This window comes from Equus asinus, chromosome 9 (genome assembly GCF_041296235.1).
Source record: "Equus asinus isolate D_3611 breed Donkey chromosome 9, EquAss-T2T_v2, whole genome shotgun sequence".
In the NCBI taxonomy this organism is placed as follows: Eukaryota; Metazoa; Chordata; class Mammalia; order Perissodactyla; family Equidae; genus Equus; species Equus asinus.
The window spans coordinates 46,864,350-46,877,697 of NC_091798.1; the positions used below are offsets into that span (position 1 = coordinate 46,864,350).

Below are 13,348 nucleotides of genomic sequence, written 5' to 3' on the forward strand. Positions count from 1 at the left end.
ACCAAGGGCTAATCTATGTGAAGAGTTCCTAGAAATCAACAGGAGAACCACTTAGTAGAAAATTAGGTGAAGGACAAGAGCAGAGAATTCACATATAAATGGCCATTACACATTTAATAAAATTCTTGCTCTCATTCATAATCAAGGAAGTGAAAATTAAAACTGTATTGTAATTTTAGTTCTTTCCTTTTTGATTGGCAAAAACCCAAATGTTGAATGACAACACTTTGCTGTTAAAATGAGTGAAGTGGTACAGTCTTCTTGGAGGGTAATCTGGCAATATCTACCAAAATTATATGTATTTACATTTTGACTCAGCATTTTCACCAGCAGTGTCATTAACAGATGACTGGTTAAATAAGCTATAGTGTATTTATACACCAGAATACTGTGCAGCTGGAGATAGATATATATATATATATATATAAAGAATGTGGAAGATTTCTAAAGATAGATAGAAAGATTCTCCAGGATATTAGTGGAGAATAAAGCAAGGGCAGAACTGAATTACTTACCTTTTCTGTTAGAGAGGAGGAATAGTAATATTATGCTTATATTTGCAAAAAGAAATATTTGAAGAATAATAATAAACCACGAAAAATGACTTTACCTGTTGGGAATGTGTGGAGTGAGAAATAAGATAGTCGAAGAAGGATGGAACCCAGATTTCTTTGTGTATACTTCTTCATATTGTTTTGATTTCTGAATCTTATAAACAGATTACTTACATACAACTTAACATTCTAAAAAGTTGACAGAACAAGAAAAAAAGTTGAAAATTCATTGAAAGAGTTTTGTAAACTGAGAAATACTTTATAAGTACCAGTTATTTATTTGAATTTTAGTTGTGGTATAGAATTTAAAACGTGGAATATGATTGTGTGTCCAGATTAAAAAATTATAATCCACCATGCCTACCTTCCTCCCACCCTTCTCCTCCTTCTAAACAATTGTCCTAAAACATTAGGTAGGACTGAACACGGATGTCAGGTGCTGGAGGCATGGTGGTCCAAAGCAGAATATCAGAGTCCAGGTAGTTTGAGGAGTGCAACATTTACATAAGGTGTTGACTGACACAGGGTGTTAGTGCCCAAGCGGGATGAGGAGGGCATCTATCCTGTGTATGTTGAGCCTGAGGGAAACATCTATGCAGGTGAGGGAGGGACAGGGAATATGAGAGACTAGTTTTATACGAGGGGGTTGATAAAATAAATATATGTCAAGGAAAATGAGAGACATGTTTTTCTCAGTGTCAGAGACGGGAGTTATAAATAAGGAAAGGGAGAAAACTAGAAGAATCCTGTGATGTTGGATTGGAATTGGAGATATTAGTGTCAACTTATGTTTATATATATATGTACACACACATATATATACACAAACACGATAAATGTAGATATAAACTTCTGTGTGTGTATGTAGACACATACATGTTTTCTCTAGCTGTGTCCACTGAGGTTGTCTAGGAACAGTGAGATTCCAGTATAACGGGCATACCTAGCATCTAGATCTTGTTGTCTAAATTTCCTTCTCTGCTAAAAGGAACCAGCACTCCTTGGGGAAATGACTGGTCCCTGGGCTGGGACAGGGAAAGAAAAAGATGAGCCTGGAATTTCTTGTACTGAAAGCTTAAAGAATGATGAGAATGTGTCAAAAGGACAACAGAACCCAGCTTGGAGGGGCTCTTACTGGCCAAATCAGGAAAACTTTAGTATAAAAACCAAATAATGATAGTAGCAGATTACAACTCATTGAATAAAATAGGAAACTATGAGTTTATACTAATATAAATGAATAAACTGGAAGTTTGATGAGAAATAGCATATTTATAGCATATAAATATAAACAGCATATAGTTTCATAATCTCCCCTGACAAAAATATTATTAATTACAAAGGAGAAAAGTCTCTTTACAGTGGAAATGCTTGATAGGCACCACCTTAATCAAGTGATCATCAGTATCAAGAATATTATCACTAATGGAACAAATTGAAATCATATGCCACATGATAAGATTCAGTGAGAAGAACACAGTGTTACTTCTGTGATATTACATCCCAGAATGTATAACCTGAATCTTATCATAAGGAAACGTCAGACAAATTTAGCCTGCAAAATAACTGCCCTGTAATCTTCAGAAGTTCAAGGTCATGAAAGTCAAAGAGAGACAGAAACTTTTCCACACTGAAGGAGGCGAAAGATATCTAACAAGTAGGGGCCAGCCCCGTGGCATGGTGGCTAAGTTCACACGTTCCACTTCAGTGGCCTGGGGTTTGCTACTTCAGATCCCGGGTACGGATCTACGCACTGCTTGTCAAGCCAAGCTGTGGTAAGCATCCCACATATAAAGTAGAGGAAGATGGGTACGAATGTGAGCTCAGGGCCAGTCTTCCCCAGTGAAAAGAGGAGGATTGGTGGCAGATGTCAGCTCAGGGCTAATCTTCCTCAAAAAAAAAAAAAATATATAACAAATGTAGTGCAAGATTGTGAATTAGATCCTTTTGCTGTATAGAACGTTATTTAGAGAGCTGGCCAAATTTTAATGGAGTCTGGGGATTAGGTGGCTATGATGTATTCACGATGAATTCTGGAGTTTTTGCCTGTGTTGTGGTTACATAGGGGAATGTCGTTTTTTGTAGGAAGTACACATTAAAGTAGTCAGAGTTGATGAGTCAACTTGCTCCCATTTGGTTCAGAAAAAAAATGAACTGAACTTCCAACTTGTTTATGTGATTGTTTGAAAATGTGAAAAAAGTTAATAAAAATTATAGTCTATTTATAAAAAGCCAGGGTTTTTTTTCAGTCATGTTTATAACATTTCTTATGCATAAGTAGGGTGTGTTATTTGTTTTTGTGGATTAAAAATAAAATATGGCATCACTTCCCTTAGGAATGAAAGTAAAATAGTAAGAAGAAATCTAAACCCTTTTTGCCCTACAATTTTGCTCATAGAAGGCCTGTGTCTACTTGAGGGTTGCTGACTCTCCCTGGCCCCTCACTACACCATCTTCCACTGAAGTTGTTCCTGTTTGGTTTCAAAAAAGCCGTGACTTCAGAATGGAAAAGAGAAGAGATACTGGACAGCTGGGGAGCTGTGGGAGAAAGGAGTGTGTGTGTGTGTGTGTGTGTGTGTGTGTGTATTTATGTATGTATGTATGTGAGAGCTTTTGTGTACACTGTTACACACGCTTTTATACTTCAGTCCTGGAGCTGGTGTATGTTTGTCCCTTTCCTCTCTCTAGCAAATTGCTTCTTGATTCAGAGGTTGGACATACATAGTTCCCTCAGCCTGGAATATCTTTCTAGCCCTCCCACTCTTCTTCTTTCACCTTAACTCCTGTGCTTTTTTAAAAGTAGTCTCAACTTAAACGTCACTTCCTTGATCTCTCTAGACTAAGTTAAGTCCTTTCTTGGGCAATTTACTTAAGCATCTTAGTTCGTTAACCTCTTCATCTGTAAAATGGGCGTAATCATAGTACCTACTCCGTAGAGTTGTTATGGGGACTGAAAGAGTAAACATATGTAAAACAGAGTAGTACCTTGCCAGATAGTAAGTGCTATATGAGTTAGCTGGTGCTATCATTATTTTATTAGACATATTTAAAATATATATTTCATTATACATATTTGTCTAATTATTTGTTAAATGTCTGTTTCCCATGTTAGATTCTTAGTTCCATGAGGAAAAGGACTGTCTTTTATTCACCTCTATTTACCAGTTCTTGTTACACATAGTAATCAAATACTTTTGTTGACTGATAAAATGGTAGTTGGTAATTATGGATAAGTCAGGCCAACTGGATTTTGACTCTAAGTGTATTATAGCCTTACTAACTTTTATAACCTTGGTGAAGTTACTTAACCTCTCTGGGCTTCAGATTTGTCATTAGTAAAATTGGATTATAATATCTACCACACTGAGTATTATAGAAAATATACTTAAAGGCCTAGTATTTTGTTGGTGGTCAATAAGTAGTAAAATTATTAAGATGTGGCCAAGAATATCCATACTAAAAATGCCAATATTTTAAGCAGGTGTTTGAATGAAATAATATAAATAGACATATCTAGTGAAGTTCCTGATTCCAGAGTAGGCATTCGATTATGTTAACTCCCTTACTTTAACTTTTTTCCTGATAATATTTATAACTACAAATCAGCAACCATATGCTAGTTTTCTAGACATTGTTTAGGACGCTTAATATGTTTATTTATATATAAGTATACAATCACACACACCCACACTCCTTACATGTCATGAATAATCTACTCACTAGATAGAGTTTTTCTCCACATTAAACAAATAAGGCTTAGAGAGGTCAAGTAGCTTGCCCAAGGAGCCAGGATTTAAATTTAGGTCTGTTTAGTTTTAAGCCCTTGTTTTCACTTTACCATACTGTCTCTTTACATTTTTGGTTAGAGATGATTTTGGAATTACCAGAGTTCTCTTTTTTAATGCCTTGGTGGTGATGGCAACTATAAAACAATTAGTCTTCAAAAAATTGTGATTGCAATCAGATTACTTCTTCTGAAAACCTACCTTAGATATTTACATGGAAGAGTGGACATACTGGTGTCTGTGATCAAGCACTGGATTACTTTTAGGAGTATCAAAGACCGTAATGGATTGCAACTTTGATAGTTGTGAGCAGTGAAACCTCTAGAACCTTTTGAGGGGGAGGAGGAAAGCAAGAGGAATAAAGAAAAATAAATAGAAATATATTCTTCTTCCATACTAGACTGCACAACCTTCTGGTCCTGAGCTTAGCTCTTATTAAAAATTGAACTATTCAATACATAAATACATTCTCACCTATCTCCACCTCCTCCTAGGGGGATGTCTGTCCACCTTCTGATGTATAGCAGCGCGGGTCTCTCATGCATCCTGAGGTGCTGTGTGGATATCCTTAGTTGACCGATGAATGTCCAATTAGTTGTAGTTCGAAGGGGGAGAGACAAAGAAAACTGCTCACTCCGCCATGTTGCTGATGTCACCCATAAATACATTTTCATTTTAGAAAATTAAACTTACATATGTGTACGTATAGTAAAATATTAAAGTCTCATGCATTTCTCCTCCCATCCCTACATCTCTCCCCAGAAGTATTTTTCTATAAAAATATGTCACTTATGTTAACTTGTAATGAGTATGCTGTTATATTTAAGTGGATAAACATTTTTAAATTTCTCAGTTTTAATTTCTAATATGGGAAAATATTGATATAACTCACATAAACAAAAGCCCTTTGATGTCCTTAATAATTTTTAAGAACATAAAGAGGTTTTGAGACCAAATAATTTGAAAATTGCTGCAGTGTATTATTTGTTTACTAGTATTGAACATTGTGTAGACCATAGTAATACAGAAAAATTCCCATGATTTAATAATGTGGTAAGAAAAGCACAATACAAACTCCACAAATAATATAATTATTAGATGAAGAATAGAAAAGAATACTGGAGAAAATATAGTCAAATGCACATAGTAATTATATTAAGATTATATTATTTTGAATGATTTCATCTTTAGTTTTTCCAAAGGCGTTTTTTTTACTATAATTAAATTTGTATATGGTGGAAAATCTGCTGAAATATGAAGAGGAATGATAATATCTCTATTTCAGAAACTTTGTAGTGATGCTCAAGTTAAAGTCTTTGGGAAATGCTGCCAACTGAAACCTGGAGGAGACAGTTCTTCCTCTTTGGATAGTTCTATGACTTCATCTTCTGATGTAAAAGACCAGTGTCCTAAGTACCAGGTAAGATCACTGATGTCATTTATTTATTCATTCATTCTCAAATATTTTTGACTACCTCCGAAGTGTTGTGCACCATCCTAGGGACTGAGGATATATAACAGGGACTAGTCGTTACCCTCCTGGAGCTTATATTGTAGATAGGGAAACAGATAATTAAACGACTCAGTTTATGAACTTTGATAAATTTTAGGAGAGGGGAAGTACAGACAGCTATGGACATAGGTAATGAGGGTATTTTCTCCATCTTTTATTTCCCAATTCAGATTTTTTGGGCTACCAGAATAATTTCTTATTTTATATACTTTGTAATTATAGAAATATGAAGATAAGTATAAAATAATACAGTTCAGCTATAGTATGAAATTAAAGTATGATTGGAAATATACACAATCAGAAGTGTACATTTTTATTTTTCAAAAGTAATGTGGCTCTTCTAAAATAGAGAATTAAATCAGTAACTACATAGTAACTTCTATATAAACTCGTTTTATGTAAGATTGGTGTTTGGTTTCATACTAATAAACAAATGTCATCTGATGTGAATTTATTTGTGTCATCCAGGCTTGCATGAATGAATCACAAGTATTTTATATTTAGCAGTACCAAAATAGCATCCTGGGCTTTTTAATTATTTGTAATTATGTAATTGTGTTTGGATGGAAATTGACCCCTATACCATAACAAGAGCTCTGAAGTTATTAAAATCCAGATATTAGGAGGTACTGCATAGTTCCTCCTGTCCTTCTCTATTCCTCCTCCACCTTAGGCATGATACCTTAACAAGTTCCTAATAGTGCTATGCTATATAACATCATCATACTTAAGCAAATTTGGATGTTTTTGAATTTGATCAATTGTGCAAACTTGCTTTTCTTCCCAATATAATGCAGTTAAAAATGAATGTTAGCAAACGGATCCAGATTGTAGAAACCCTGAAGCAATGAGTGATTGTAATCTCATTTTGCATCACAATCCCTAGAGATTTTTTTTAAAGTACAGATTCGTAGGTCATGCGTCCAGATACTCTGATAGTAGGTTCAGTATGGTACTGGAAATCTGCTTTTTTAACAAGAAACCGTTGAATTATTGTAGCATATAGTTCACTGCACTTGATAAATTGTGCTTTTAGATAATAAGTACATTATCTTTGATTTACAGAGATTATTAGCTTCCAGCAATGAGTACTTGCAAAAAGTACTCTTAAATAAGAGCCTTAAAAAAAGGCATTAGAGATAATAGCATTTTCTTAATTATAACCTTTATAAATAGATTGTCACATTAAAGTATATAACATACCAGTAACATTCATGATTCTTATTTGGTATATATTAGAGCAGGCAAGGAGAACCTTTAATAACAAACTATATGGTCTCATAAAATTTAAACACCAATTTATTTTTTAGTGCATTTTGGTTTCTGAGGGTTCTTTCCTATTTATAATAGTAAAATCTATAAGTGCCTTGATATTTAAATTCATATATCTGGCTTAATATAAGAAATACTAATTTTAGTCAAACTAAGAATGAAGTTAGATGTGTTACAGCAAAAACAAGCTTGTAAGAGAAGGCTCTCATTTCTCTCATTAGCCGGAAGCAATTTAGGTTGCCAAGTCTGATTGGCAGTGATCTTTAAAAAAAAAAAACAAAACTACTTGATCATTAAATTATTCTACTCTATTTCTAAAATGTTCTTGATATCCAAACCTCTGTGCCTTGAGATAAAAATTTTATCTTAACCAAATCACAAGAATGGATGGATTGCTTATTTTTACTAACCTAGGTATATCAGAAGTGATTTTTTCCCTTAAAAATTAGCTTTGTGCCTTTATTAAAACAAAATTTAGACTACAGCACTAAGAAAAAACAATATATAAATGATTATATATAAAAACCAATATAAAAATAGTTATGTATAGTGAAATGGATTGCTATTTGAAGATGTCTTTTTTAAGAAAGATGACAAAATGTAAATATATAGATTTTTAAAACCCAAATAGGCAATACATAAGCAAAAGAATAAAAGAATCACATTATGAAAAGAAAAATAGTGTGCAGATATATTCGCTGGCCTCCGCTTGCAAAAAGGGGATCCTTGTCACTTTGTTATTATCGTCAGAAGAATCTTTTAAGTATTTTAAAAAACTGATTCCTGGTTTTCCGTGATGGACTGGATTTGTGAAATTTGTGAATAATTTTCATTTACTATCTTAGACAATCCTGTTATTTAGGTCATCTTCCTCATCAGTTGTTTTATTATATAATTGTATCAGTTAGGAATTGCACTGGGACACCTCTAAAACAATGGCTTAAACAAATTAGGAATTATTTTCCTCATATGACAAGAAGTCCGGAGGTTGGCCATAATAGATATGGTATATGGGCTTCAAGATGGCCTCAAGAGACCAAGTCTCCCTATCTTTATACTTAGCCAGAATTAATGTGTAATTTGTTGCCTTGTGGTCCTCATATGGCATTTCCATCTCCAGTGACTTCCATTTATATCTCATTGACCAGGCCTGTGTTGAATGCATATAAATGGATAGTTTTGAAAGCTGCTACTCCATGCATTAGTTTAACCCTTTGAATATAGAAACCAACTCTAACTTAGCCTATTTACAAAGGAGGCTCTGAAATGCGATTTTTTTCGGTTGGGCCCATTGCTGCCCTGAAGCAAATTGAACTTCAAAAAATAAGGAATGAGATATTGGTAGGTAATTAGTGATATTTTTCATAGTATCTAAATACTATGAGTATTTGGATGATTGAGTTCAATTTTTAGATTTTTTCTAATTCCTATGAGGACAATTAAAGAATAATGGAAAAGGATAACTTTTAGTCAGAGTTATTTGAAAACAAGACATTCTAATGTTTCAAATAAGTCCTTTTTAAAAAAATACAAAATAGTACAAGTTACCCCTTTTATGAATGTCTCTTTTCTACAATAGGAGTGGTAAAAACTGTTCTGCATGTTCGGTAAATTCTGCTTCTTATTGTCCTGAAGAAACACTGCTTATGCATAAGATGTGGTTAAGAATGTGTATTTAAGCATTATTTGTAATAGTGGAAACCTAAAAGTGACCTAAATGCCTGTCAGTAAGGGGAACTGCTTGATAAACTGTGGTATTTTCATACAGTAGAATACTATGCAGCTCTTAAAAGTAATCTGTGTATAACAAAATGGTTAGATCTGTAAGAAATTGTGAAATGAAGAAAGTCAAGCTGCAGAACAGTGTGTACAATATAGAATCAGTTTTTTTAAAAACCCATTATGCAGGATATCTATAGCAAAGGAATTTTTAATAAAAATTAATATTTGAAATAGTTACAAGGTTTTAAATTCTGCAGTTTTATGAATGTTATGATTATTGTTTAGGGTTCCCGGTGCTCTTCTGATGCCAATATGCTTGGAGAGATGATGTTTGGCTCAGTAGCAATGAGCTACAAAGGATCCACCTTAAAAATTCATCAGATCCGGTGAGGGATTTTCTGATATTTCTTAAGGAATCCATTTTAGAATATTTAATTTTTTTGAAGATGAGAAAATTTCTTATAGTCTTCACTCAGGTTGCGTATGTCAGATACTCAGTTTATGATATTCTGTAGGTTTAGTGCTGCTTCATGGCTGTTGTCACTATGCTGTGAAATCTGTGACTTGCACATTTTTATTTATTATTAATTGAAAAAGTCCTTGTGTTTTAGTTTTGATATCTTTCTGTCCCTCCCTTTTTCTTCATAGTTCCCCTCCACAGCTTATGCTCAGCAAAGTTTTTACTGCACGGACTGGCAGCAGTATCTGTGGAAGTCTCAATACGTAAGTAGTTATGGATGCAGGGAGAAATGAATTATTCAAGACGTGCAGAGTATGAAAAAGTAACAGACTCCTCTCAGGATTGCAGCTTAAATGCAGATTTTCTTCCATATCTTAATTTTGAAAGTTTATAAAGGCCAAATTTTTCTCTCAGCTTTATTGCGATATAATTGACGTGCAACATTGTGTAAATTTAGGTGTAACACATGTTAATTTGGTACATTTATATTTTGCAAAATGGTTACCACCATAGCATTAGCTAACAACTCCATCCTCTCACATAACTACCATTGCTTTTTTATGGTGACAATATTTAAGATTTACTCTCTTAGCAACTTTCAAGTATATAATAAAGTATTATTTTAGCTATAGTCAGCATGCTGTACATTAAACCCCTAGAAGTTGTGAATCACATAACTGAAGTTTGTTGTACCCTTTGACTATTCTCTCTCCATTCCCCCACCCAGCCCCTGGTAACCACCACTCTGCTCTCTGTTTTGCTGAGTTTGGCTTTTTTAGATTCCATATGTAAGTGATATCATGTAATATTTGCCTGTCTCTATCTAACTTATTTTACTTAGCGTAATCCCCTAAAGGTTCATTCAAATGGTAGGAAATGGCAAGGTTTCTCTCTTTTCTCATGGATGAATAACGTCCATTGTATATATTTATGACTTTTTTTAATCTATTCGTCTGGTGACAGACAAATTGTCTCCTTATATTGGCTATTGTCAGTAATGCTGCATTGAACATGACAGTGCAGATATCTCTGAGATCCTTATTTGAATTCCTCTGGATAAATTCCCAAGAGTGATATTGCTGGATCATATGGTAGTTCTATTTTTAATTTTTTGATGACCTTCCATACTGCTTTCCATAGTGGCTGTATCAATTTACATTCTCAGCAGCAGGGCACAAGGGTTCCCTTTTTTCCACACCCTCGCCAGCACTTGATAGCTCTTGTCTTTTTGATGATAGCCATTCTAACAATCATGAAGTGATACCTCATTGTGATTTTGATTTGCATTTCCCTGATGATTAGTGATGTTGAGCACCTTTTCGTGCACCTGTTGGCCACTTGTATGTGTTATTGGGGAAGCTGTCTTTTCATTTCTTCTGAATATTCAGAGAAACTATTCATTTTTCAATCAAGTTTGTTTTTCTGCCATTGATTTGTTTGAGTTAAATATATATCTATATCCCTTATCAGGTAAATGATTTGTGAGTACATTCTCCCATTCCATAGTTGCCTTTTCATTTTGTTGATTGTTTCTTTTGCTGTGCAGAAGCTTTTTAGTTTGATGTAGTCCCACTTATGTATTTCTGCTTTTGTTGCTTGTGCTTTTGGTGTCATAGCCAGCAAATAGCTGCCAAGACCAATGTCAAGGACCTTTTTTCCTGTGATTTTTTCCTAGGAGTTTTATGGTTTTGAGTCTTATGTTTGTCTTTAATCCATTTCAAGTTTATTTTTGTGAGTGGTGTAAGATAGGATTCCAGTTTCATTCTTCTGCTTGTGGTTATCTGGTTTTTCCAACACCATTTATTGAAGAAAATCTTTTTTCCTCATTGAGTATTCTTGGCTCCCTTATCAAATATTAGGGGTTTGTTTTGGGCTTTCAGTTCTCTTCCATTGGTCTATGTGTCTATTTTTGTGCCAGTACCGTACTATTTTGATTACTGTAGCTTTGTAGTATAGTTTGAAATCCAGAAGTGTGATGCCTCTAGCTTTGTTCTTTTTAGGATTGCTCTGGCTATTTGGGATCTTTTGTGGCTCCATACAAATTTGAGAATTGTTTGTCTATTTCTGTAAAAAATGCCATTGGAATTTTGATAGAGATTGCATTGAATCTATAGATGGCTTTGGGTAGTATGGACATTTTAACACTATTCGTTCTTATGATTCATGAACATGGAATATTTTTCCATTTGTGTCTTCTTCTATTTCTTTCATCAAAGCCTTGTAGTTTTTGGTGTGCAAGTCTTATACCTCCTTGGTTAAATTTATTCCTAAGTATTTTATTGTTTTTGATGCTATTGTGAACAGAAGTTTTTTCTTTATTTATAGAAATGCAACTGTTTTCTGTATGTTGACTTTGTATCTTGCAGCTTTACCGAATTCATTCTAGCAGTTTCTGGGTGGAGTCTTTAGGATTTTCTGTATATAAAAATTAGATCATCTGCAAACAAAGGCAGTTTTACTTCTGTCTTTCCTATTTGGATGCCTTTTATTTCTTGCCTAATTCCTCTGGCTAGTACTTCCAGTACTGTGTTGAACAGGAGTGGTGAGAGTGGGCCTTCCAGTCTTGTTCTTGATCTTAGACGAAAAGCTGTCAACCTTTCACCATTAAGTATGATGTTGGCTGTGGATTTTTCTCATCTATGGCCTTTATTGTATTGAAATATGTTCCTTCTATAGCCACTTTGTTGAAGATTTTTCTCATGAAAAGGAGGTTGTATTTTGTTAAATGCTTTTTCTGCATCTATCAAGATGATTGTATCGTTTTTCTTTTTCATTCTGTTAATGTGGTGTAGCCAATTTATTGCTCTGGCTTTGCATATATTGAACTATCCTTGCTTCCCAGGAATAAATCCCACTTGATCATGATGAATGGTCCTTTTAATGTGCTGTTGAATTTGGTTTGCTAATATTTTGTGGAGAATTTTTACATCTATGTTCATTAGGGATATTGTCTGTAATTTTTTTCTCTTGTGGTGTCCTTATCTGGCTTTGGTGTCAGGGTAATGTGCTTCATAAAATGAGTTTGAGAGTGTTCCCTCCTTTGATTTTTGGAAGTATTTGAGAAGGATTAATGTTAATTCTTCTTTAAATGTCTGGTAGAATTTACCACAGTGAAACCATCTGGTCTTTGCTTTTCTGTGTTGGGAGGTTTTTGATTACTGATTCAGTCTCCTGACTCCTTCTTGTCTGTTAAGATTTTCTATTTATGATTCAGTCTTGATAGGTTGTATGTTTCTAGGAATTTATCCATTTCTTCTAGGTTATCCTGTTTGTTGGCATATAATTATTCATAGTATTCTTTCATGATTCTTTTTATTTCTGTGGTTTTAGTTTTTAACGTCTCCTCTTTCATTTCTGATTTTAATTATTAGAGTCCTCTTTCTTTTTTTTTTCTAAGGTAGTCTAGCCACTTGTCGGTTTTGTGTATCTTCAGTTAACCAGCTTTTGGTTTTATTGATCTGTTCTATTATTTTTCTGATCTCTTTCATTTATTTCCCGTCTGATCTTTGTCATTTCTTTCTTTCTGCTAACTTTGTTCTTTTTCTGGTTCTTTGAGGTGTAAAGTGAGGTTGTTTGAGATCTTTCTTGTTTCTTAATGTAGGTATTTATTACTATAAACTTCCCTCTTAAAACTGCTTTTGCAATATCCCATAGATTTTGATATTCTGTGCTTCCATTTTCATTTGTTTCAAGGTATTTTCTGATTCTCCTTCTGAGTTCTTCTTTGACCCGTTGGTTGTTCAGGAGTGTGTTGTTTAATCTCCACGTATTTGTGAATTTTCCAGCTTTCCTCCTGTTATTGATTTCCAATTTCATACCATTGTGGCCAGAAAAGATACTTGGTATGATTTCGGTCTTCTTAAATTTGCTAAGACTTGTTTTGTGATTTATCATGTGATCTGTCCTGGAAAATGTTCCATGTGCATTTGAGAATGTGTATTGTGCTACTGTTGAGTGGAATATTCTGTGTATATCTGTTAGTTCCATTTGGTCTAAAGTATAGTTCAAATACAGTGTTTCTGTGTGGATGGTCTATCCATTG

At 34.0% G+C, this 13,348-nt stretch overlaps 1 protein-coding gene across 2 annotated transcripts in view; it reads left to right on the top strand.

The window, feature by feature from the left end:
- The window catches only part of FNIP1 (folliculin interacting protein 1), a 129,663-nt gene that overhangs the window by 55,959 nt on the left and 60,356 nt on the right, over positions 1-13,348 (top strand). For both annotated transcript variants that reach the window (XM_044780411.2, XM_044780412.2), the window contains exons 3-5: positions 5,625-5,759; positions 9,132-9,232; positions 9,495-9,569. In XM_044780411.2, coding sequence (XP_044636346.1) covers positions 5,625-5,759; positions 9,132-9,232; positions 9,495-9,569 — 311 coding nt within the window. The remainder of the gene's footprint in view (positions 1-5,624; positions 5,760-9,131; positions 9,233-9,494; positions 9,570-13,348) is intronic.